Source organism: Apus apus, chromosome 9 (genome assembly GCF_020740795.1).
Source record: "Apus apus isolate bApuApu2 chromosome 9, bApuApu2.pri.cur, whole genome shotgun sequence".
NCBI classification, from domain to species: domain Eukaryota; kingdom Metazoa; phylum Chordata; class Aves; order Apodiformes; family Apodidae; genus Apus; species Apus apus.
The window spans coordinates 12,407,790-12,431,982 of NC_067290.1; the positions used below are offsets into that span (position 1 = coordinate 12,407,790).

Below are 24,193 nucleotides of genomic sequence, written 5' to 3' on the forward strand. Positions count from 1 at the left end.
GCTATAAATGCCCGGGTGCTATTTACGCCGCGCGGGCCGGGCGGTTGCGCCGGCGCGGTGGGGCCCGGACGGGAGCGCCCGGGGCCTCGGCTGCTCCTCGGCGCTGCTGGGGCGGCGGGGGCTGGGAGGAGCGGTCTGTGCTCCTGCCCTGCCTCCCTCCTGGCCCGCTGAGCCGCGGGGCTCCCTTCGGCCCGGCGCGTGTCCTGTGGGGAAGCGCCGGTGTTGGAAGGCCCGCTGCTGGGCGCCTGGCGCTCGCGGGACGGCGGCTGTACCGAGGAGTTGTTGGATCGGGGGGCCCCGTCTGCTCCGTGCAGGCCTTTCAGATGAGGCTGTGTGAGCTGAGAGCGGGTTCCCTGTTTGTTAGACCCGAACAGCTGAGCTCTGCTGTTAACAGCAGCTGAGCAGAGCTGGAGGAAGCCGGGGAGCTGGCAGGCAGCACGGGACAGAGCTGGAAGGGCTGGAGTCTGTGCCACGTCTCACTGCCAGGATCTCCTGAGCATGGTCTCTGGCACGCCTGATGGTGAGGATTGCCCTCATCTTGGGATGCAGAGCCCTGTGTGTGAAGCAGTGCCTTCTTTGTGGCCCAGATGAAGGGAACTGCTTCATCTGTTGCCTTGTTTTGCCCCTTGCACCCCTAGAAAGAGTGAACAGGTGGAGCTGGCCTTGGGGGGCCTCAGGCATTGCTTTTCTGAAAGGGGATTTTGTGTATATTGAGGGGGATGAGGACAGTCTGTACATCTCTCAAGGTCCCCTTGTGCAACAGGGACAGTAGCCTTTAGCTGGCATTTGGGGAGAGCCTATTCAATCCTGGTTCCCGTAAGGGAAACTGGGAGCTGCCGTGCCAATCCTGGTACATGATCCTGTTCAGAGGTGCCTCTTCCCATCCCCATTCCCTCCTCGTTTCACAGCACTTGCATTGCCAGCTAACTTTAGACTGACCTTTTTATGAACTACTCACTGGTGCCTGTAGAGGAAGGAGCTGCTTATCCCTTGTCAGTAAGTGTGTCTCTGGGACCAGTTTGCTCCATGAAGAGTTTCCAGGAAGCTGACTTTTTAAATCTAGCAAACATTTGATACAAACTGATACATGGGGTTAATGCATACAGTTTGGGACTGATTCTCAAGGGACAATCAACAGTGTGCACTGTTGTGAGGCCCTGTGGTTGTTTGTCCTGTGGGATGGTGGCTACACCTTCATCTCTGACCTTATAGAAACACTGAGACAGAAGTTCATCAGTCTGAAGTCTGCAGTGGAATTACCTGTATGGTATGGACACCAGTTTGGTGGGATTTTAATCACAAGTCAGTTATTCCTAGGTCATAGGTTCTTTTTGTTTGTTTGTTCTTTCTATCTGATAGAGATCCTTGTGGCCTACTACTTTTTTTCATTTGTCCTGGTTTGAGCTTCATCCTGGCTCAAAGCAGGACATTCACGGTCCATTAGGAAATTTGGCCTTTGTTTAAAAAACACTGGTGGGTGTTTTGATCACAGTATGTGTGTTCTCCTTATCCTAGAGTAGAATCTCCTTGCCCGAGGTGGAGAGCTCTTCGGATTTGGAAGGATCTAAGGTCCCAGGTCCTGCTCTCTCAGGTAAGCACTGTTCGAGTGGGCATCATGTTAATCACAGTGCTTCAGGAGCCACTTTTCTCAATGTTAGTAAATAGATAGCTTTTAATGGATTGACATGAAGATGGAAGCCAACAAGCTCTGCTACCAGCTATGAGGGCCCTCAGTCTAACTCTCTGTAAACCACACTTTTTAAAGTTGTTTGTAGTGAGAACTTGACACGTTCTCTTACCTTTGTCTCATTTCTGTCATGGTTCGAAATCAAGTATCATAATTTGCCTTTCAAACTTTTTTAACATAGCATTCCCAGTTTCTGGACAAGCTTATCAAACATAACATGACAGTACATTAATGTTGTTTTTGCTGTAGAGCTATAAGCTGAGCAGTGTGAAGCAACTGCCTGTCCTAGTAAAAATGCCCCCGGAAACTTGTCTTTCCAAGCTAATTTGGATATCCACCTCCTCTTAAAGTCAAGAACTTTCATCTGAACCCAGGCTACACAGATTCATAAAAGATGAAAATTAGCAGGTCAAGCAACTCCAAACATGTAAAGTGTCTTCACAGGTTCCTCATATGTGGCCTAATGAAACAAATGGGAACTCTGCCAATGGTGCCAGTATATATCTATATAAAAGTAAAAGCAGCAGAGTCCAAACCAAAAGGAGATCTATTACTCACATTTAGGACATCACTCTTTCTCTCTCCCCAGTCTAAGCATTTAGGCCAAGTGCAGGTTTGATGAAGTTAAGTTTCTGACTTGTCTCGCAGGTAGAGAAGCCTGAGGGGCAAGTCACTTTTCTGAAGTCCTAAAGGAGGTGGCCACCTCAAAAGCCAGTCCTTTAACATCCTCTGTCCCTGTTGCTGTAGCAATTAACTCACTTGTGTCTCTCCACTTGTGTCAGCTTGCAGATGGACCTGTCGGTGCTGTGTTCATCAGCATTGCTATCATGATAGCCCTAACACTGGGGAGAACTCCAGTGCTCTGCACAGAGGATTTTCACAGAACAGGGAACTGCCCTTCTTTAGGGAGAAGGAAATCCAAACCCTCTGATTTTCACAGGGGAAGCAGAAGCTCCAGAAAGTTTCTGGCCTCTGGTCAACACAGGCTCTTAGCTGTGGTTGGAGAAGTGAAGCCTACAAGCTCCAGCTCAATGCAGTTGAAGTCTGTGACACCAGTGCAGGTTTCTTTGTGAGACAGGCACCTCCTGGGTGGCATTGGTCTGGCTTCCCTGGCCCAAGGAGTAGCAAGCTCTGCTGCAGGACTGCTGGAGGAGGAACCAGCTCTGTATTGTCACTGAGAGAAACCCTGGCACAGAAACCATCAAGGTTCAGAGGAACACAGGCTTTCCGAGCACAGCTTGGGTGTGGAAGCTTATCCCCTGCCTCCCCAGATGCAGAAATCGCTCTTTAAAATCCTACAGTGAAGTGACCAGAGATACTTGTGTTCTGTATTCCCTGTCCAAGTGTGGGATCCTCCTGGTTCCCTCATGTGAAGGAGATTTATTACCTAAACCCAAGGTTTATCTCACATCTCTACCCAGGATTGTGTGTCCAGAAGCCTGAACCTCTTAGAGACGCTGGCTGGCTCTTGGGCATGACAGCTCCAGGCAGCAGTGACCAAGCTCATCCCTTAATCCTAGTGTGACCCACCTTCCTGTCTCTCACAAATAGGCCACGAGCAGCTCCTTGTGCAGTTCTGAAAATCTTTTCTGCATTTCACTATATTTTTTGTTGCAAATAATTTATTTTTCTGCACAATTCTTTTAACTGGTATCTCAGTTGAAAGCTGCTTGAATTCAATTCACCATCATTTAGCTTCTTTCACACCAACAAAACACCTTTGCTTTAAGCTTGTACAGGGCATTTTGCTATGGCAAGAAAATGCATAGAAAGTAAGTTTACCTTGTTGTATGTGTGGAGAGACTTAATTGAATTAAAAACCCTGTCAGAAAAATCTATGGTTTGACTAGCTGGCAGCAAGCAAGACCAGTGAAGTCCAGCTTATGCTCAATGACAAAATTTATCCAGAACTTTTAGTTTTTAAATAGAGCAGAACAGACAAAATCCAGAGAAGTTTAGTAGGATCCAGCAATAATTCTACCATGCAGAAATATTGAGTGCTGTGTAAAACTTTAGAAAAATAGAAGATTTCAGTTGTACAGTAAGATATTTAATATTAACTTTTTGTGCAGCTTACAATAAGATAATCTGATAATTTCCTGCTTTCTGAATTTTGAGATATTTGGAAGAATTAATTACACTCTGTAAAAGTGAAATAAAAACTGTTTCCCTTCTTAGTTTTAGAGACTAAATGGAGCAGAATATATTGATGCAACTTGATCCTGAAATAATTAAATTTCTCCACCATGTTACTGTTTTTTCAAATTCTGTTTTCCTGTTGAGTGCCACCCCCAATTCTGGTTTTGTTTCAAGAACCATCAAAAAAACCCCTAGGCTTAAACTCTGCATGAGGCACAAACGTTCTGGCACATGCAACACTCTGCTTATATCCCAGGCTGGCTTGTCAGCAGAGGGAACACGTCAGGGATAACATCCTACTGACACGAAACGTTCATATGTGATTTCCATTAAATGGTCAGTACATCCATTGCAAAAAAAAAAAAAAAAAAAAAAGAGAAAATGCATAAAATCCTTTGTTATTCAGGTCCTCTGCTCCAAGTGACATCAGGACGGATTTGGAGGCTGCTTTTAGCGCTTTCTGACAGAGGAGGGAGCTGTCAGCTCACCGTTCACCGCTCTGCAAGCAGCGATGCCCACTTGGGAGCAAGTTAAGCTGTCTTGGACGCCCACGGAAGGAAAAAGTTAAGCCTGACTTGCAGGAGGTGAACACTAGCCTGGAAGCGTTTGAATCTTTTGCTTTAAGTGCATGTAGGGGGTGTTTTTTGTCCCTGTGCAATTAAACCCTCCGTAGCTAGTCTGCAGGAACAGTAGGAGCAGCAGGCCTTGGAGGCTGTTCAGAGATGGAACATTTGGCCATGGGGTCTTGCACTTTTGATTGCTGTAGCAATGCCCCCTCCTGCTGCACCCAGAGCCCCTGGAAAGCTGCAGCCTGTGCCACTCCTTCCTTGCTAACAGCTGGAGCCAGGGCACCCTCCTCTGTGTCCGAGCAATGCAGGCAGCCTGTTTCTCTGGGATCCCTGCCAGGCAGCAGAAGCAGACAAGCAAAAAGCTTGGTTAAACTGGTCTGAGGTTAACTCAAGCCAACGTGAACTGGTCTGAAGTGGAATAACAACCTGATCCCATCTGCTCTTTCTCCTGGTACAACTCATGGGGAGCCTTCCTGCCTCAGCCAGTAGCAGTGTGACAAAGTGTGCCTTAATTACAACCCTCAAATAGAACACATTCCTTCATTAGACGTTGCTTTACAGCTGCATCAGTCACCTTCTGTCCAGCTGCCCGTGGCACAGCTCCAGGTGGGTTGAACCTTGCTGGTTTGGCAGGTACGTGGGGAGTGGTGGTTTGGGCGCGTGGCTGGGCAGGATGGGGCTCTGAGTCAGAAGCTCCTGGTGACGTTACTAAATTCAATTGACCACAAAGGCCTTTTTCTACTTCATACTGGAGCTGTCTCTCTGTGGTCTTTCTGCCTTCAGAAATATGGCTCAGGCCATACACACTCATTTGGTAGCCACTGGAAAAAAGCAAGTAAGAAAAAGGGGTGGCCATGTTACATGTTTGTGAATGGGTTTCCACCACATGTGTCTCCTGACAGTAATTAGGTGACTGAAAGTCAAGGCAGTCTGTCTTCTTTGTGCTTCATTTCTTCAGCCACAGAAATAATCCCTGTGTCCAATGACTTCATTTTAAATTGTAGTGAGACCCTAAACTGATGATTTAGGAGCACACACTGTCTGTTGTGGTTCTGATTTTTGTGTGGCTTTGTGCCCAAGGAAGATGGGTTGTTACCTGAGGAAGGCTAAATGAGGAGGTAATACTAAATGCTACATAGAACAGAATCTCTTTTCATCCCCAGTCAGTCCTCCAAATCCTGTTAATCTTTACCCAAGGTACTGCTGCTAGAAACCAGCCTTTCCTCCACCTCAGTGACAGCATCAGCTCAGTGCTAATCGTTCCGAGGAGGTCTGAATTAATGGTAAATCTAGTGTGTCTTACACAGCAATGCCTGACTCACATCAGCTCACTTGATCACTTATTCCAGGAAAATAACACTCAAATTTGCCAGAGAACCGTCCCTGACACTGTAATATCTGTGGAGTCAAAGCTTTTGGAACTCAGAATGGCAGTTTCTGGAAGTTTTCCTCTAAACTGGCTCATATTGAAATGTGGGGATTATACAGAGAGCTTTGCTAGACTCCTCAATTTGAGAAGAGTTTAAAATTCATCTCTCAGACCCACAGCAGCTTTTGTTCCAGGCAGCTCAGCTTGGACTAACACAATTGCACAAAAACCTCCCTAGGAAAAATAAAGGCATAAACTTGGGATTTAATCTGTCCATTTTATGCTGATTTTTAAAAAAGAATATTTTTAGCTTCAGTAACTCAGGAAAGGTCTGTATTTACCTGGGAAAAAAGTTTTTTCCCAGTGACAGGCTCAAGGCAATCATTTTGTGTTCTCCTTTATTTTGGACAAGAGGCAAAGGGTGCAGGAGCAAATACTGCAGAGGCATAATCCTTCCCCTCTCAGGTGAAGTTTCAGAGTTAAATGGGAAAGAGTCTTGCTTTTAGGCTTCTGAGTTTTCACACAAGTCCCTGTGGGATGTGTGTCACTGGCCCTCCCCAGCCTCTGTACAGAGTTGGGTTTCTTCAAACAGAACCTTTGCTGGTACTGGAGTAAACACAGAAAAATGTAGGGGATGTGCTCGGGGCAAGGGGTAGCAAACTGGATGTCATGTCTGTGGCTCTGAGTTGGCTGCTACCTCTGCTACTTCTCTCAGTTCACTTGGCTTTGTCAGGCCGTGCCCCAGGGCTGAAGACCCTCCTGCTTTCTCAGAACTTCAGGGGGACTCTAAGGCTAACTCAGAAGTGCACCAGCAGGCAATGAGGAAAAGGGGTCATGTTCTATGATTTTATGTTGAGGTAGTGTCAGAAACTACCTGTGTTTAATAGCTTTTATTATGAATAGTGTGTCTACTACAACATGAGGTAGTAGGAAAAGAAAGAATATTATTTATATTTATGAGAATATAAATAATCAGGGCTTCTGAAAGTCCTTTTGGAAAAGCTCCCCCTCCTCAGATTTATGGCAGCTCCCCACAGATGTTCTTTAGTTGGAGAGGCTTGTGAAGTATTTTTTCAAGACAGTTTTTTTGCCAGGAAGGAGATGAAAATCTAAAACCAAAAATGTCTTTCAACTTTAAATTTAGAATTATCATTGTAATGTAATTCTTTACACAGCTGCCACAGAGCTTTTTAAAGTGCTATTTATATGTGTGCATTAGAAACAGGAGCACAACATGGCTATAGGAAATTAATTTTCAAGCTAGCAATTAAGGCTGGGACAAATGTTCATGTTTGTTGTTGCTTCTGCAGTCACTCTTGTAAAACTAAGGGAGAACCACTGAAATGAAAGCTCTGTTGGTGTCATTATTGCCTGGCTGTTTTGCTTGGTGGAAAGTCAGCTCCTCTCTGGTTAGAGTGCAGTTGTGTAAGGCTCTCAAAATCCTGTTGAAGTTCCTGAAGCCTGTTAGGGGATCCCTCATTAAAAATGCTGGATGACAGTCTAAAGTGTCACTCGCTGTCGAGAATGAGCTTGTTGATGAGACTGCATTAAACCCAGCACTTTTTGCAAGCACAGTTTGCAAACCCAGAGAGATGGAGCGTGGCGTGTTTGTCTTTTCCTTGTTGTGTCTGTCTGGATGGAAAATGGAATAACACTCTGGGTAAAGTATGTCATGTTTTCAGCAAGAAAAAATCTCAACTTCATCTAGACTTGACGAACAAGATAGGAGGCTAAAAAAAAAAGACAGAAATCTGGTTTGTAGATGTGTATTCTTGTGTAGCTCAAGGCCAATATAAGATCATCCTCGGGATGAAGAAGGAAACACACGATCTCTACTAAGACAATGGAAGTTGAAGGCATGCCACAGGAGTAGAAATTAAGAATATTTCAGTGCAAATGTCCCTGTAATACATTTTTGACCAGGAAAAGATGCGTGTAGCTCCATTCTTCATGTGTGATGCACTGCAGCAGGCGGTACAAATATTCACAGCACAGGTGAACGGAGATGCTTCCCTCTGGACCAAACACAAACATCTGTGAGCAGCATTGCTACTGATTTGGGAACAGCCAGAGCTCTTCTGAGCACTGGACCTGCAGGGCATCGCAGGAGGAATTTGACCAGACCTATTTGGTCATGAGTCAAAGTTGCACACCCAAGTTCCAAATGACTGCAGCTGTACATGGTTTGAAATTATTTTCAGGGGAGTTCAGCAATGAATAATGCACCCCTCCAGACTCCTAAGTGATCTTTTATGCACAGAAAATCAAAGTGATGTACAGATGTGACTGCTGGCCTTGGGGAGGGGAGTCTAAATGAATGCTTGTCATTTGCAGTAGCTACCAGAGGTGATGTGACATCTGAAAGGAAGAGATGAAAGCTCCATCACAACTGGTTAAATAAAAAACACCTCAGTGGCTCACTAAATAGCTGATAATCAGAGTTGCAGAATTCTAATCTACTGTTGAGTGCTTCAACAGCAAAGGGAGGAGCTCAAAGGCTACAGTTTACACAAGTTTTTCTTCTTCAACTTCATGAAAATTTACTCTTAGTATCCATGGAAATTCCCCGAGACATAAATCAGGATTAAGATAATGGGTCTGGCAAAATACCTGGAGTAATCTGTGTAATTCTATGCATTCCTGTTCTAAAATATTAAGTCAAGAGGGAATAGGTGTAGAAAAGGTGAATGTAGAGTGATTTGTAAGAACATATTTATTCATCCCAGCAAAATTAAAGCCATAATGAGATGTTTCTCACTAAAGTAATAAGACTCACCAGAGACTGAAGTCAATATACACCCAAGAAGAGGCAAGTTGTTCCCAAGGCAATAAGCATCCTTACCACATCTGTTTGCTTACTAGGCATCCAAAGTGAACTTTGTGAAGCTCAGCTCACCTTCTCCAGTAGATAAAGGCACTCAGGGCAACAGAGAGGAAGGAGAGTGGCACATCTTGCTGGGTCAGAGGAGCAGGGGATGGAGGATCCAGCAGGTGAGAGCAGAACTGGAAGCCAGGGTCTTGGCCACAGGCTGGGCCAAGTGCTCCAGCACAGGTACCAGGTGCCTGCTGAGCCCCTGTGGAGCACTGTGGTGTGGTGACCGCCCTGTTGAGCATCCTCACTGACTGCTGCTGCAGGGATGAATCCAGAGTCCCTCCATAGAGTGGCTAAGGTGGGTGGAGACAGTGCACAGACACCTGACAGGTGGGACTGTGCATGGCCAGCATGCCCACATCTGCTCCTGCTCACAGCCCACCTCTGTTTCTGTCTGCTGCTAAGAGAAAATGGGCTGAGAATGGGCTCATCTCATACCCTGTCAGAGAGGCATGGGATCCAGCATGGCCCAAACAAGTCTGTCAGGACCAAGTGTCCACCATACTCAGACTCGCAGGACACCCACTGGAGAGCTGGCCTGGCTGGCTGACATGGTTGGAGAGTGTGTGATGGGGCTGAGCCGTGCTGAGTAGGTGAGGACAACTGAGGAGCCCACCAGAGAGCACATGTTGTATATCCCTCTGCCTTGGCTCTTCTCCATGTGGTTTCAGAGTGATGGCATTAAGCTGTTACACCAGACCCACATTTTAGCCTTTGCTGCTAAAACATATGTGTTCAGTATTAAATGTGTGCTGAGTTAAATAACTTCAAGGTTGGAGGAAGGAGAAGTGTCTGATGGCCAGAGCTGGGACTTGAAGGGCTTTTGAATTCTGTTCCTCTTCCTGCCAGTGATTCACTGCATGGCTCCAGGCAAGACATGTAACCAAGCTGAAATATTTTCTTCCAGCTGCAAAAGAGCTGTAATGCCAAATACAAGGAGGGCCTCTGAGGTTTAACTAATTCCAGTTTACAGAAGTCACTAAGAAGCTGCTGGAGAAAGGCAATTATTACAGTATTTCACTCCACTGTTCATAAATGAGCTCTTCAGCTTCATACCAGTGACAAGCAGTGCATGGAACTGCCTCTGCAAATGACCTCCACGAAGGGGGCTGGGACATGTGGGAAACGGGTGTGAAATCACATCAGGAGACAGGAGCAAACCCCCCTGCTTCTTGCTGCTAAGTTATTGGGATGTACCAGCAGAGAGCAAATTTTCCTGCTTAGAGGGTTGAAGAGGCCAGAGAAAGCTTGATGTAAGGAGAGAGGTGTGAAGGGTACTTTTGTACTGGGGGAAGGAGGATGACCAGCTCCTGTACTGGCTGGAGCTTTGAGGATCTTCAACAACTAGCTAATGCAGTTTCCCTCTGTGTGATAAAACCCAGCTGATGGAAAAGAAAGCAGTCAACCTCCTGGCCACTCGTGGGAAGACCCCCACGCCTGCACCAGGCTGAAGGAAGGACAAAAGAGCTGAGAACACCTGGCCAAAGCCCCAAAACTTTTGAATGAAACGAAGTCTAATGTTTTCTTAACTGTCCTGAAGCTCCACCTTGTTGGCTAGTGCTGTCCATCTCTGCTGGGCTATCTGGCTGGTTTTCCTTCCAGTGGGGCAGGGGGGAAACCCAGACAGGGGCAGAAGCCAAGCTGTTTCTGCCAGATTGCAACAGCCCCAGCAATGGGCTTGTGAGAACCGGTGAGCGGCCGCTCAAATCCCGCTCTGTGTTTGGTGTGAAGGGCCTGGGTGCTGAGGAGCAGCTCTGCCCACTGCCCTGACCAGCCAGGCCATGCGGTCAGGACATGACGAGCAGCTGGTGCCTCCTGTAGCATCATCGTGGCACCTGTTTGTCCAGAGCCGGAGGGAAGGAGCCCATAACCGGGAAGCTTCTGCTGTTCCACAGCCCGCAGCTCAGGCACAGACTCGGCCTGGCCATCCAGCCGGGGCGGGGGCCGAGCTGCCACAGCCCCGCACAGGGGGAGCTGCAGGTCACCAACGTCAGGTTTATGCTCCACGCCCAGCACTACGGGCACCGAGAGCGCGGGGCGGCCCCGCGGCCACCGGGGCGCTCCGTCCCCGTCGGAAGCCCCGCCCCCCGCCCGGCGGCCCCGCCCCTCCGCGCGCGCCCCGTGCTCCCCGCGCGCAGGCGCCGCCTGCCGGTGGGGGCGGGCCCGGCGGCCCCGCGCGAGCCGGGCGGGGCGGGGCGAGCGAGGCGCCGGGAGCGGTGCAGCCCCGCGAGCGGTGCGGCCCGGCCGGCCCCGGCGAGCCCCGGGTGAGGAGAGCAGGGGGCTGCCCGCCTCCCTCGCGGGAGGGTCGCTGCGGGGGGGCGGCGGGGCCGGGCAGGCCAGTGCCGCTCCGCTGCCGGTCCCCCGGGCCGCGGCCTGCTGGGTGCGCTGGGGAGCCGGCCGGGCCTGGCGGCGGCTCGGCGGGTCCCTCCCTTCCTCGCTTCGGCGGTCAGTTGCAGCCGGTGCGGAGGGCGCTGCCTGCCGAGGGCCTCGGCTCCTGCCCGGCTGACCGCGGCCGCCTGTCGCCGGCACCTGTGGGGGCCGCCCGGTCCAACCCTCACCTCCGGCCGGGCACCGGGGAGCGCGGGCTCCGGGGGGAGACAGGGGCCGGGCCAGCTTCTCTCCCCCTGCCCGTGATGAGGGCAGGCGGGAAAGCGCCCGTGGCCGCGGGGAGAGAGCCATGGGGACCGGCGGGAATAGCTAAAAATACCCTGTTCTCCGGGGCCGGCCGTCTGCGGTCCCTCGGGCTGGGTGGGGGTGGACCGGCAGTTCGAGGAGAACCACCAAAACCGTGATTCCAAGTAATAAATCTGTGTCGGTCGTCGGGCGGAGGGGAGGTGCACTGGGAACCGGGATGGATGTAGAGCTCGGGTGGGGCTGTGGGCTCGGGGGCCAGCCCGGAGCAGCACCGGCCGCCGCTCGGGTGTCCCGGGAAGGCGGGGGTGGCCCGGGCGGGACAGCCCAGCAGGGATGGGATGTTGTTCTTCTTAGCCCTTGCCTTCCAGTTCCCTTGTTTCTTGGTGCCTGTGCATTCGGCTGCTGAGTTGTAGGAGGAAGTCTCGGCCTTCATAGTCCTGCAGGAGAAAGAGCTCCTGGGGATGCCCATTCTCTGGGGAGCAGGTCCAAGGCATCCAGGTGCCTTTTGGGTTCCCTGCCATGACGCTCTTTTGCTTTTGGCCTCGTGAGTCTGAAAGGAAGCAATGATACTTATTTTTTCCTGCTGCAGCGCGGCGGATCCCGCACCCCTGTGGGTCAGATGTCGTGAACCCTTTCTGGGCTGAGCTGGTTTATCAGGTGAGTAGGGCTGCGGCGTGGGACGGTGCCTGGTGCTGCCGTGGTGCTGCGAGCGGTGCCAGCTCGGCAGGGCTTCCTTTTGCTGCACCCCTGCTCGCCAGGGTCGAGCAGAACCTGCCAGTCCTACCAGGATGTGGCTTTTCTCTTGCTGTAAAGCTCAGCAAGCAGCAGCCTCCATGAACGGCTGTTTTGTTTTTGTTTGTTGTTTTTTTTCCGACAAAGCGTGTTTATAACACGGAGGTAAAGGTGAATTGTTTACTTCAACCTTTGCTTTCAAACCTGGCTCCCGTGAAAGTCCCCGGGGAGTGTCACAACCATTCCCTGTGACCAGATCTGTGTTTCAAGGGAGACTAAAACACAAACAAGTCTCCTGCTCTGGGCTGGGTTGTGACTCCCCAGAGTGGTTGCGCTTGATGGGGGAAAATGGGCAGGAGGCGTTCACCAGGCTGTGTCCTGCAGTCAGCAGCCATAGAAAGAGCAGCAAACAAAACAGGAAGCCTTGGTTTGGGTTATAAAAACTCTGCTAGGTTATAAAAAGCCATCTAAAAGAAACAGGAGTAATTCGTTGCATGTGGGGGTGTTGGGTGTGCTTTTTCTAGCCAGGTCTCCAGCTTTCTCAGCCTCGCTGCTCCAATCCAGATGCAGGGCTCAGCTCTGAGCCAGCATTCTCCTCATTGAGGTTGTTAAAGGCCTCAGCTTCCAGACTTTTTTGACAGAGGGGCTGCCCTGGTCACAATGTTGGGTCTGGTATCTGTAAATGATATATTATGTGATAATGGTTCCCTAATCTGTAGCCCAGTGCTGTGGCTGATGCAGGTCTTGGGGTGGTTTTCAGTCTCTCCTGGATGCAAGGGGTTGGATGTGAGGGGTGTGGCTGGTCCTGGGGAGATGTCCTGGGGACAATGCTTCTCTGTCCCCCCTCCATAACCACCTAATTCCCAAGAGGTGCTGGTGCAGTCTGATTTGTACCTGGTGACCAATTGGAACAGGCTGATGCAATGTGGGACTAATACAGGAGGTTTCTGGGGGGTTTCCACTGTCTTTAAGTCTCACTCATAAGAGGAATTGGAAGTGGGTGTGTTTTGCTGCAAACAGGTAGCTTTGGAGCATTTGCTTGTCCGAGTGCCATCTTAACTCTCCTCCTTTTTTCTTCTCTCCTCTTGCTGCTAAGTGCATCGGGCACCATGGAGCACCAAGTGTCCATCATGTCTGACTGGGTCCTCCTCGGGCTGATCGCAGGGCTGGTGGTGCTGCTGCTGTTGACAGTCTTCGGTTTCGTTGTCTACTCGGGGCTCTTCACAGAGGTGGTTGTGAGTGCTGGCTCCCCACCCGTTGGCAACATCACGCTGGCCTACAAGTTCAGGGTGGGCCCATATGGTGAATCTGGGCAGCTCTTCACAGATGGCTGCAGCATCTCTTCCAAGCTCTACTCCATCGGTGTCTACTACGACAACCCTCACACGGTAAGGTGTGCCCGGTGGGGCTGGTGTGCCCAGTGGGGCTGGCGAGCTCTCTTGGTCAGCACCCAGGTTCATGGCTCAGGATGCTCCCTAGCTGTGTTTTGTGCACTTGCAGTTCATCATCTGTAGATGAGCACTGGGGTGGATTCACAGGGTCTCCCAGATCTGCAGAGGATGCTTTGTGGGGAAGGGACCTGAAAGCAGATGGTTTCTTAGATAACCTTAATTGAAAGGCATTGGGTGAGCAAAGCTTGCTATCTTCTGATAGCTCCTGCTGAACTAGTTATCAGGGTGACGGATCTGGTTATGGAGCAGAGGCCAATGGCCATGATCCCAAGGAGAGGGAAGCAGGAAGTGCATCTGAGGTTCCTTCTGGACTTGCAGCTCCATGGTTGAAAACAGGTGGTCTTTTCAGCTCTCTGTGTCCTCATCCATGCTCGTGCTCTTATGTATTTATGAACCTCCCTGTAGTCCTTACATCTCCTGAGAGTTCTTACTGAAACCTCAGGTGGTGTGTGCTGAGGGTTCTTGTCTGATGAAACAGTTACTTCATGGTGCTCATCAGGCTGAATGGTGAGCAGAGAGTGCACTGCCTAATGGTTGCCAGCCATCTAACTGTGCTCCAGGTATGGTCCAGAACAAGGAGCAAAGAGAAGTGCATCAGAACTTGCTGGGGGGTGAGGAGCCTGGCTGCTGATGCTCGGTGGCATGGAGCTCTCCAGATAATAGCATGTGGGCATTTGTCTGTGGCAGACAGCCTGGCTCCCCTGTAATTTTGCAGTAGCTGGTGTGACCGTCAAGGAATGCCATGGGGGAGGGACAGTGAGGTGACCAGCAGCCGTGTTCTTGGGCACGTGTGCTAGAGGCTGGTGTGGGGCACAGTGCTTGGGCTGGTAGCTCTCACTCAGTGCTTCTGCTGGGGAACTGGCTGGCCCTGTTTTAGGAACCCTCATGGGCTGTGTAGTACCTGCCTGTGTTTTGTTGCTTGCAAGGTGGTGCTTCCAAGGGTTGGACCTGCTAGAGGGCACATAGCCATGAAAATATAGTGCTGACTGGCTCCTTGGAGCACTGTGGCAGGAAGGTACCAGAGGTGAGAAAACACTGAAGGTGACTGTGCTCAATGGAGCCTAGTGTGCTCAACAACTTTGTTTCTTTGTATCCTGTGATGAGCTGCCCTATCTTTACCTTCCAGTTTTTGCTTCTGGACCATTGGAAGCAGAGAAGAGACACTGCAGTTCCTCTTCCTGGCCTTAGTGGAGAGGAGAATATGTCCCCCAGGATGAGCTGAGCAGAGGCAGGGTTCAACTAGATGTGCTTGAACAGTTTTGTCCACCAGCAGTATTGTGTTTGGAATGCATGAGGGATGGGAGCCATGGGGTGTGCCTGATGTGCCAGGGCCCACGTGGTCAGAATGGTCATCATTTGTGTCCTTGTGTTGAAGTCCTCTTATGGGGCTGAGAACCCTGGTGCTGCTGCTTCTTCCCCCAGTGTCAGGGGGCAGAGAAGGGGCAGTTGATGCTGTTGGAAGGGCTCAGTGTCTGTGCTTGGTGCCACCCTGCTCTGGGGACGTGATTTGGACGTGGCTGTGGTTGCCCAGACCTTTTCTGCTTGGGCAGTGTGTCTTGCCTCTGTTTGCCAAAGCATGGGCTGGTGAAAGCTTGTACTGCTGTGGCCTGCAGATACTGATAAGAATGTTTGTGGTGACTCCTGTGTGGCTGGCATGAGGAGCACTTTCCCTGGCAGCAGCAGGTGAGGCTGGGAAGGAGTGGCTCCTACCTGACCCTGAAAAGTTGGGGTGTCAGTGCAGGATGAAGCTGCCTCCTCATTCTGGTCCTGTCTCCCCTTCCTGCATGTGTTGCATCTCTGTCCTCACCCTGTAGTTGGAGGAGACAGTGGGCTGCAGAACTTGTCTCTGTATCTCTGGTGGCCATCCAGGGTTTTGGAAGCCAGCTGCTTCTCCTTTCACAGCCAGGTGGTCAGGTAGGGGAAGGCCTTCTCTACCAGCATGGCTGAACAGCATCTGGTGGACAAGGAGGGCTCATCCTGGTGTGTCAATAACTAGGGGAGATTCCTGTTTGGTGCAGGTAGCTCTTGGCCTGCTGTGGTCAGGGCATACCTGAGACCTCTGCCTGGTTGTCCCACTGATGCCCAGTCTAGACTGGAGTGTGCTACTGGATCTGGAGGCCTTCTTTCCCAGCTTGATTGGTTCTTGTGTTGGGATTCTAACCTGCCCTCAAGGGCTTGGCAGGCAGTCCTGCAGACTTTGCACTTCTCTGGAAGGGCTGTATTTGCCTGTGACATTGGGCAGGTGGCATCAGCCCAAGCTTCCTGCCTCTGCAGGCACTGTTGTGGCTTGGGCTTCATGGGGCTGTGCCGTACATATCTGTGGTGCCTCTGGCAGCAGGAGCCTCTTCTTGCCCAGGGATGTCCCTGGGCACACCATCAGGCCTGGATCTGCTGGAGCAGCTGGTGTGCTGGTGGGACCTTTTCCAGGTGGATCTGTGGTTCCTCAATTGGTTCCTGCAGAGATCTGCATATCACTGACATGCAGGCCAGGTCAGGCAGGGTGCTGGGAGTGAGGATACCCTTGGGCAGAGGGCTGCCTTGCCTCTGGGCCAGTAAAGAAGGGACCAGTATTGGGTGGGTCACCTGGCTGTGGGCTGCAGTGCCATGCCTGCTGTGCTGGCTCAGGTGCTGAGCAACCTGGTGTCCCACGGGGTGTCCCTGTGTGCTTGCAGCTGCTGAGGCCGTGACAGCATGGGAGTGGAAGATAGTGTGTGCTGCAGTCTCCTTGTTCCTGGAGGTCCAGCGTGGTGGAATCCATCTCTCAGGTTGCCTCTCCCCTGGGAGGATGCTGACCAGAAGAGATGACCTCCTCCTCTTCCTCCTCGGTGCTCTCCTGACCTCAGTGAAGCACCCTCTGGAGAGGCTGCTCCACCCGGAGCTGGCCATCTACCGTGGGTGTTGACTTGTCACCAAAAATAGAGCTTTTGTCATCAGGCAGCAGAACGTGCTTGCTGCCCTCTGTGTCCCGTGGCGTCCCTGGCGGAGTGCCGGCTGGCTCTGGCCGAACAGCCCCCTCAGGTGGCTCTTGACCACCAGCTCCTGGGGATTCTGGTGCCCCTGGCACTGTGGCACCAAGGGGCTGATGACCAGCAGGTGCTGCAGAAGCATTTGCTGGGCTGATGGGCTCATGGCCAAATGAGGCTCTTGTGAGAAGAGAGGACAGGGCTGCTGGCTCCTGGCTGGGAGTGGGGCCAGGGGGAGCCCCATTGTCTGGAGTGTGTGGGCTGCCTTGGGGTCATGCCAGGCCTCAGGGCAGCCACCATCCCCAGCATCCTCAGGGCTCCCTGCTGCCTCCTGGCTCTCCAGTGTTCACACAAGGATGCTCCACGAGTGCTCCTGAATCCCTGCCAGTAATGTTTTATGTGTTTTAATGGACAAGATTAATATTAATTTGCACTTTTTTCCCCCCTTTTTCTCTTTTATTTAATATTTAGCAGCCCAGAGGACTTCTCCCTCCTTCTCCCACCTCTGGCAGGAACAAAAATAACTCCTCAGCAAGGACTGGATGTGGCAGGCGGGTTTGTCCTCAGCTCCAGCCAAGCGCTTCTGTTCACATTTAGCTGTGGGCACGTGTAGGGCCTTTTGCCTGCAGTCCACGTGGTCGTGTGTTCAGCTACCAGCTTGTGCCTAAGTGTTGGATGGATGAGGCCAAAACACTTTCTGGATGCCTTCATAGGCAAAGCTGTAGATTATTAGTTTAACCATTTCTCAAACTTCTCCATTGGAGAGCTTGAGGGAGCAGAGGCTTTGATCAGCACCTGGCCACCCTGAAACGATGAATTTGTTAAGGAAAGGCTGGTTTTAACCAAAGTATTTCCTTTCTTCCTTTGAGATGGGCTTTGCCAGGCAGGGGAGGAGGAAAATTTGCCTTGCTACTGCCCTTGAGAAAGTGCCTGTGGGGCTGTGTGCTAGAAAAATAAGGTTGTAAGGAGAAGGGGGAAGCAAATGCTCCTGTCCGGAGTGGTGCTGCCTGCTCCACAGCTGAGGTCCTTCCAATGGTTGCTCTGGGGACAAGAATGAAACTGTCTTTGCTCATGACATAAATGGAGATTGCATGTGTAAAGGTATTTTATCTAGGTTTCCCTTATCCTTGCTTCCTCTGGGCCTTTCCCCATGAATGGCTTTTTCTGCTGCCTCTTGCTCTTCTTGGGGTGCACGTTCTCAGTCCCTGCTCCGCAGCAGCGATGCCGGGCACAGCCCCATCTGCAGCTCCCTCTTGCAGCACAGGAGGGCAAGAGCGAGCTGTCAGGCAGTCGGGCCTGATGGCTGCTGCTGCTGACAGTGTTTCTTTTATTTCCTGCCTGACATCTGCCTGTTTCACCTCTGGGAGGGTCTTGCCGTACAACAACAAAAGTGTGTTTAAGGGAAGTGGATGTGTTCCTTTTCATGTTACTGCACTGCTTGGTGACTGCATGCAAGTCTTACGTGCCTGAAACTGCATCTGACTGAGTGTGGCCACTTAGGAGTGACCCAGCAGCCTCTGGATTTCCCTCCAGCTTAGTGCTGGTGGGACACCTGTCCAGATGGCTGCTTGGGGACAGGTGCCCCTGCAGGTTGACCTGCTTGGGGGTGGGATAGAGACAAGTCAGGCAGGTTGTGGTCACATCTCTTTTTAGATTCCCCAGAGCCATCAGGGTGTCCTGCAGATGGAGACAGTGGAGAGCATGTCTCAAGAGGTAGATCTTTGGTGAGGGGGTCAGGAGAGGAACACAGTGGCTGTCACTGCAGTGGTTTTGGTGAGCAGTATGGTGGGGTTTAGTTCTCTGCTGCAAGTCCCTCTGCCCTCCAAGGAGAGGAGCGGTACCTTCCCCACCGGGCTGTGAGCTTGGGCTAGGAGGAGTATGGATGGATTTGGACTGGATCAGTCTTGGTTAGGAGGGGACACCTGGTTTGGTGTGCACAGTCGTACTCAGTAGACTGAGGTTTTGGTTGGTCTTTAGCCTTTCTCTTCTTCTGATGCTGTCTGCCTCTCCCCCTCAACCAGGTGTCTCCGGAGAAGTGCCGCTTTGCCATAGGCCGAATCCTGAGCGAGGGGGACGCAAAGCCCTCGGAAGAGCAGATCAAGCGGTTCCTGAAGTATGGCTTCAAGATCTTCTCCTTCCCTGCTCCCAGCCACGTAGTCATGGCGACCTTCCCGTTCACCACACCGTTGTCCATCCACTTAGCAGTCAACCGTGTCCACCCAGCCCTTGACACCTACATCAAGGTAAGCAAGTGTGGCGTGAAGAGCATTGCAAATGTTTGGTGAACTGTCAGAGTCTTCTCCTGCTGACAGCTGATCTGGCTGCTCTGACGTGTCATCTCTTGATGTCTTCCCTTGGGCACCACCATCAAGATCTTCTCCTTTTCCAATCTGGCAGGTATTTCCCCAGCAGGCATGTCCTTCCATTCTCTCCTTAGGCGCAGGGGTGTCTTTTCTGCTGTTTTGTGTTTACGAGAAGCACATTCTCATCTGATGACTTGCTGTTCTTCTCCTTAACACAGAGATAAAAGCTGGTTTTCCCCTTGAGTGTTTTGCCTGTTGTTAGGATCTGGCAGGTATGTGCCCCTTCGGTGTAACGCCTTGGTGACATCAAGCTTCTGTTCCAAGTGCCAGCCTCACCCATGGGGCAGCTGTCTTCTGCAGGGGCGGGAGGAGAAGCTAGAAAGTTTCTGGCCCATGGGCTTATGAAAACTCTAGTTTCAAGCAGTGCATTGGAATTTGTGGCCCTTGGTCCTGGGTGGGCAGCTGGATGTGGAGGGCTACTCTCTCTGTTAGCCCTTTAATCTCCATCCTGCAGAGTACCTTGCTGTGCTGGCCCTCACCCCTTAGCAGAGCAGGTGGCCATTCCCTCTGTTTCTGCTCTTTTTGAAGCCAGCTCTGCTGCCTGGCTCTGGCTGTCAGACCAGCTGCAGCAGCAGTGTTCCCAAATAGCAGACCTGACAGACACCTCCAGATCCAGGCTTTATTTCCAGGCAAGTATGATCCTGGCTAGCTGGGTGGTGGAGGAAAGGAACTATCCTTCCTGGAGGAGAAGGATGCTGGAGAGGGGCTGGTGCTCAGCTCCTTCCTTATCTGACTGTCGGGTTCTGCTGCTTTCGTTTGTTCGTGTTGAAACACACTATTTATAAACTTGCTTTTCCTGGCAAAACTCCCAGCCCTGTGAGGGAACCGTGTGATTCCCTCCAGCACCACTCTGTGCTGCAGGACGGCTGCCCGGGTGCTAACCCCAGAACTTCAGCTGGAGGCTCTTTGCTGACCCTCTTGCCTGCCCCCGCCGCAGGCAGCTGCCTGCAGGTACCAGCAGAAGGTGCATGAACACTGGCCGTGGGTGAGACAGCTGGTGCTGATGTCCCCCCACCGTGCTGGAGAGCTAGTGGAGAGCAGAAGCAGTTCCTTGTTCTTCTCCCTCCATCTCTTGCTGGAGCTCTGCCGACTGTCTTGGTGCGGGGGTGCAGGCAGCCCTGCGGGTGGGCAGGGCAGGGAGGTGTGGGCGGGAGCACCAGGCTGGCTGCGGGAGCACTGAGCGAGGCAGGGCTGACGCTGCCTTGTGTGGGGAAAGGTCCCGGCGAGCGCGTCTGTTGCAGGAAGGATGGAGTGGTCAGAGCCAAAAAGGGAACCACAGGTTGTCCTGGGAGCACTTGGCAGCCCTTAATGGGAGTGGCCGATTGTGAATTAAAATAACTGAAGTCATACAGAAACGCAGCACCCAGGGCTGCATGTGGTGGGAGGGGACGCATTTTGATCTCTGTCCCAGTCCCAATAGCTCGTGTGTATGTCACGGTGTTTGCCCACATCTGTCCCCAAGTCCTGCAGACACCCTGCCCACGTTAAATTGACTGTGGGGATGCAGGCAGGGAGATGATGATGTTGCCTTGCCAGTGAGGGGCTGAGGGGAGTGGGTGCTGTTGGTGCCCTGAAACTTGGATATGCCCTGGCTTCCTCCAGCATGGCTTGGGGGCTTTGGAGGCCATTGCAGCCACACCAGCAGCATTCCTGACACTTCTGCCAGACTGCCTGCACCCCTGGGGCTGAGCTGGCACTTCCCAGGGTGAAGGGATGGGGAGGGAGGGGGGGAAACTTTCATGGAAACAGGTGACCTGTGCCCGCTCGGTGGTGGGAATGGGGGTTGCCATGGAGACAGCTTCTCCAAATAGCATCCTTCATCCCACCCCCAGCGCCCGGCTCCCTTAAGCAACCCTAGACAGCAGTGAGACAGAGATTTGCTTTATTTATTTATTTATTTCACGCTGTGCTGGCTTTGAGAAGGGCGCTGTTAATGAGAGCCTGGGGTCAGGCGTGCCGAGCGCGGGTCCCCCCCCTGCCTCCTGGTCCCCGTGGCAGCAGGGAGGAAGGGGGTGGGATGGCAAAAGCCAGGAGACATGAAAAGGGGGTCAGTGGCAGAGATGAAATGCCAGCTCCCTGGGAGAGAGGGAATTAGCTGAAGTAGAGGGAGGATGGTGTGGCCGCCTAGTCATAGGAAGGAGTTTGTGGGAAAGCAGGGGATGGAGATGAAGGTGGAGGAGGCAGGGAGAGGAGTGGAAGGTGGGGAAGGAGGGTGGAGAAAGCTTTGGAGATGCTGAAAAATAGGGGAGGAGAAGGGGACTGGAGGGGACCTGTGAGCTGAGGGTTTGGGGACTGGCTGATGGGAGCAGGACTGTGAGAGGTGCTGGGGGACTCTGGAGCACACGGGGGGTGTCCCTCCAGCACCCTTCCTATGACATCCCCTGAGGTTAACTGTTGAGGACATCTGGCTCCTGAAGCTGAAAGCTGGTGGGTGCAGAGGGTGAAGGTGACTCCCTCTGGACTCACTGGTGCGATGCTGAAGTTGCTGGGGCTGCTTGTGGCTCAGGTTTCCCGAGCAATCCTGGTACAGTGGTGCCAGCTTTCAGCCACGTGGGCTCAGTGTGTCCCACTCTGCTGCTGCTTTGGGAGGGAAAGGGAAACTGAAAAAGAAAATTCATAACAATAATTAGAAAAAATAAACAGGATAGTGGAGTCTCCTTTTGCTGGAGATGAAAGGGGAGATGGTGCTGCAATCTGGCTGCCTTTGCAGCATGTAGGTTCACGCCCTGGCTCTTGTGGGGCTCAGGAGGTGGCATTTCTGTGACTCTTTGGGTGTAGCCACAGCTTGTGGGAAATGGCTGCAGCTGTCCCTGGCAGGTAAGATGACATCCTTCCCCTGGGAACACAGGCTGGCAGCAGCAGTGACTTGCTGGCTGGAATTGCCTTTGGAGAAACCCAGGGGAGCCTGCTGGCTTGTTGCTCCAAGTGTAGGTTATTTAAGGCATGGGCTGGGGTTATTTAAGCGTCCCTTGGAAGAATTTCTTCCCTGATAGCTCCTGCTGTTACCTCTCCTTGCTGCAGGGCAGGTATGTGCTGCTGTCCCAGAGCTGCCAGTCAGACCCAGCAGTCCCTGCTCCCAGGTGCAAAGCAGAGCTCCTGCAAAGCTCTTCTCTGGTGGGTATCCTTTCTGACAGCTCTGGAACCAGGTTATTGCCCTGTAACCTCCTGCCATTTCAAGGAGTGTTTATTCTGGCTTGGGTGTAACGAGCTCTCGGTGGTGGGCTGCATGTGCCCGTGTCTCTCTGCATCCATGCTGGCATCCAGCAGGCACTGGATGCCTTTCTATGCTCCTTAAGAGCATAGAAAGACCTGGCTTGCTCCCCTTTACAGCTAGGGAGACCTGTTAATCCTCTGGCCACTAGCTTGGGGTGAACTTTGCTCCCCTTCTTGGCTATGGCAATTTGGGATACAGTCACCTCTTGCATCTCTCTTTGATAAGCTAAATATACAGGGCTTGTAAAATCTTCCACTGGCATATTTTCCAATGTTTCCAATCTTAATTCCGGGATCCTTTTTTGGACCTGTTTTTTGATCTGTTTTTGGCCTAGAAAGTTCTCTGACTTGTCAGTAGCACAAATTGATACTTTATTTCAGCAATGGTCTGATTGCTGTGGTGCACCGGGCTCTGGTGGAGATCTTGTCCCCTTCTGTGGACCCCTGGGCCATAGGCTTATTCAGAGCCAGCCAACAGTGACTTCAAACATGTGCCACTGTCCTTTAATGGAGTTGTAGTTTCTTGATTAAAAAACATATCAGAGTTTGAATGAGGGGCATGGGTGCTGGTTCATTTATCAGTCAAGCCTGCAATCCCCACAAAAATAGATCACATTTGCCAACAGGATCTGACAGCTGTAAATGTGTGTTAGTTGGCATTAATTATCCCAGTCTCCTTTGCTTCCTGGTGATCTGGTCTGGCTACAGCCATCCATTTAGTTGCCTTGGCTCTGTCTTCACCTGACCAGCCTATGCTTACCCCAGTCAGCTATTTACCCATTTGAATATTGGCAGGTACAAGCTGCTGTCTCTCCTGGGGTTTTGTAGCATCTCCAGCTGGCCAGACATCATCACCCTTTGAGGTGTGGACAGCTTGTCAGCCAGGACTTTGGCATGTTTTAAATGTCTGCTATTTGGACCTGTGAACCATGTGTTATATCTTCCATGGAAGAGCAAACACTTCATCCACATCCTCTGCCTGCCTTCTCTGCATTTGTCCTAAATCCACTGCAGAAGCAGTTGCCAAACTCTCCTCTCTTCCCTGGGGCACCACTGAGGTTGTCACCAGTTGTGACAAGGGAAGGTCTGTGGAGCTCTGATCCTGTCCCAGTTTGTGTTTTACAGGAGAAACTGTGGAGCCATCTCTTTGCTTGGCAGTGTTGAGGGGCTGGGGTCAGAGGTTGACAGCTGATAAAACATTTGCAAAGAGGACCCAATTATTGGGATGTTTTTCCACTTGAATTCTTTCTCCTGAGTGATTTAGTTTGTTTATTTTGAGCTCTGTGAATGAAGCCTTTTTAAATACCAGCTTGTCCTGCACGAGTCGTCCAGGCTGCTGAGTGTGTGAGAGACCCAATCACAGTGGCAGCTCCAGCTGATCAGCTCCTACTCAAGGTTTTCCTCCAGGGGTCTCAGAAGTTCTGTAGATGCCCAGCCCTCTCTGCCAGTGCTGTTCTTCAACCATAGCTTTGCTTGTCCTCAAGAACTCCTTTGGTCTCCTGTTAGCTCTGGAAACCACAGGCTGCAGACCACTGCCTGAGGTGGAGCCCTAACTGATCCCTGGCCACTCAAAGTCCCATATCCATCTCCCCATGGAGGAGGAGGAGCAGGATACCTTTCTTTAGAACTTACCACCACCAACCTGGGACTTTGCTGCCCTCAATGTCTCATCATATGGGCCTAGAAGGACTCATTCAGATGACCTTCTTCCTCTTGGCATGAGTGAGCCACTGCACAATATGCCTGTGGCTTTCTCGGAAACAGAGATCTCCATCCCCCTACTTTCCCTTTTTCCATACCCCAAGGTGACCATGGGGATGGGTTTGTGGATACCTTGAGAAGGGTCAAGGATGCTGGGGAGAGAGGTGGTGCCTCGGCTACCTGGCTAGCTGGGATGACCCATGTGTGCTTGAATATAGGTCTGCGGGTTCCCAGGAGGACGTAACTGCTGTGAAGTGAGCCTGATGCATCAAATGAAAATGGGGGGAAAAAAAGCTGCTGAGAATCATAGAGGATTTGACATATCTAGCTCATATTGATGGCAGAGATGAGACCAGACCTGACAGTGTGACAGGCTGCTGGGCCCTGGGCTGGCAGGGGCTTGGATTAAGGATACAGACTCTGGGGGAAGTGTTTTGGGAGCCCTTGCATGGGTCATAGGCAGGGCTGGAGGTTGGGTAACGCATGGCTTGTGCGCTGCA

At 51.6% G+C, this 24,193-nt stretch overlaps 1 protein-coding gene and 1 long non-coding RNA gene across 2 annotated transcripts in view; both read left to right on the forward strand.

Moving 5' to 3' along the window:
• The first annotated feature begins 45 nt into the window (after positions 1-45).
• Positions 46-7,692, forward strand: LOC127388171 (uncharacterized). Its single transcript, XR_007890330.1, has 3 exons — positions 46-520; positions 1,516-1,591; positions 4,233-7,692. It is a non-coding gene; the product is annotated as an uncharacterized LOC127388171 (long non-coding RNA).
• A 3,108-nt stretch (positions 7,693-10,800) lies between these two features.
• Positions 10,801-24,193, forward strand: part of TEX264 (testis expressed 264, ER-phagy receptor) — a 36,272-nt gene continuing 22,879 nt past the window's right edge. Inside the window, exons 1-4 of the mRNA XM_051627355.1 lie at positions 10,801-10,900; positions 11,860-11,927; positions 13,099-13,390; positions 18,438-18,659. Coding sequence (XP_051483315.1) covers positions 13,112-13,390; positions 18,438-18,659 — 501 coding nt within the window. The 5' untranslated portion in view covers positions 10,801-10,900; positions 11,860-11,927; positions 13,099-13,111. The remainder of the gene's footprint in view (positions 10,901-11,859; positions 11,928-13,098; positions 13,391-18,437; positions 18,660-24,193) is intronic.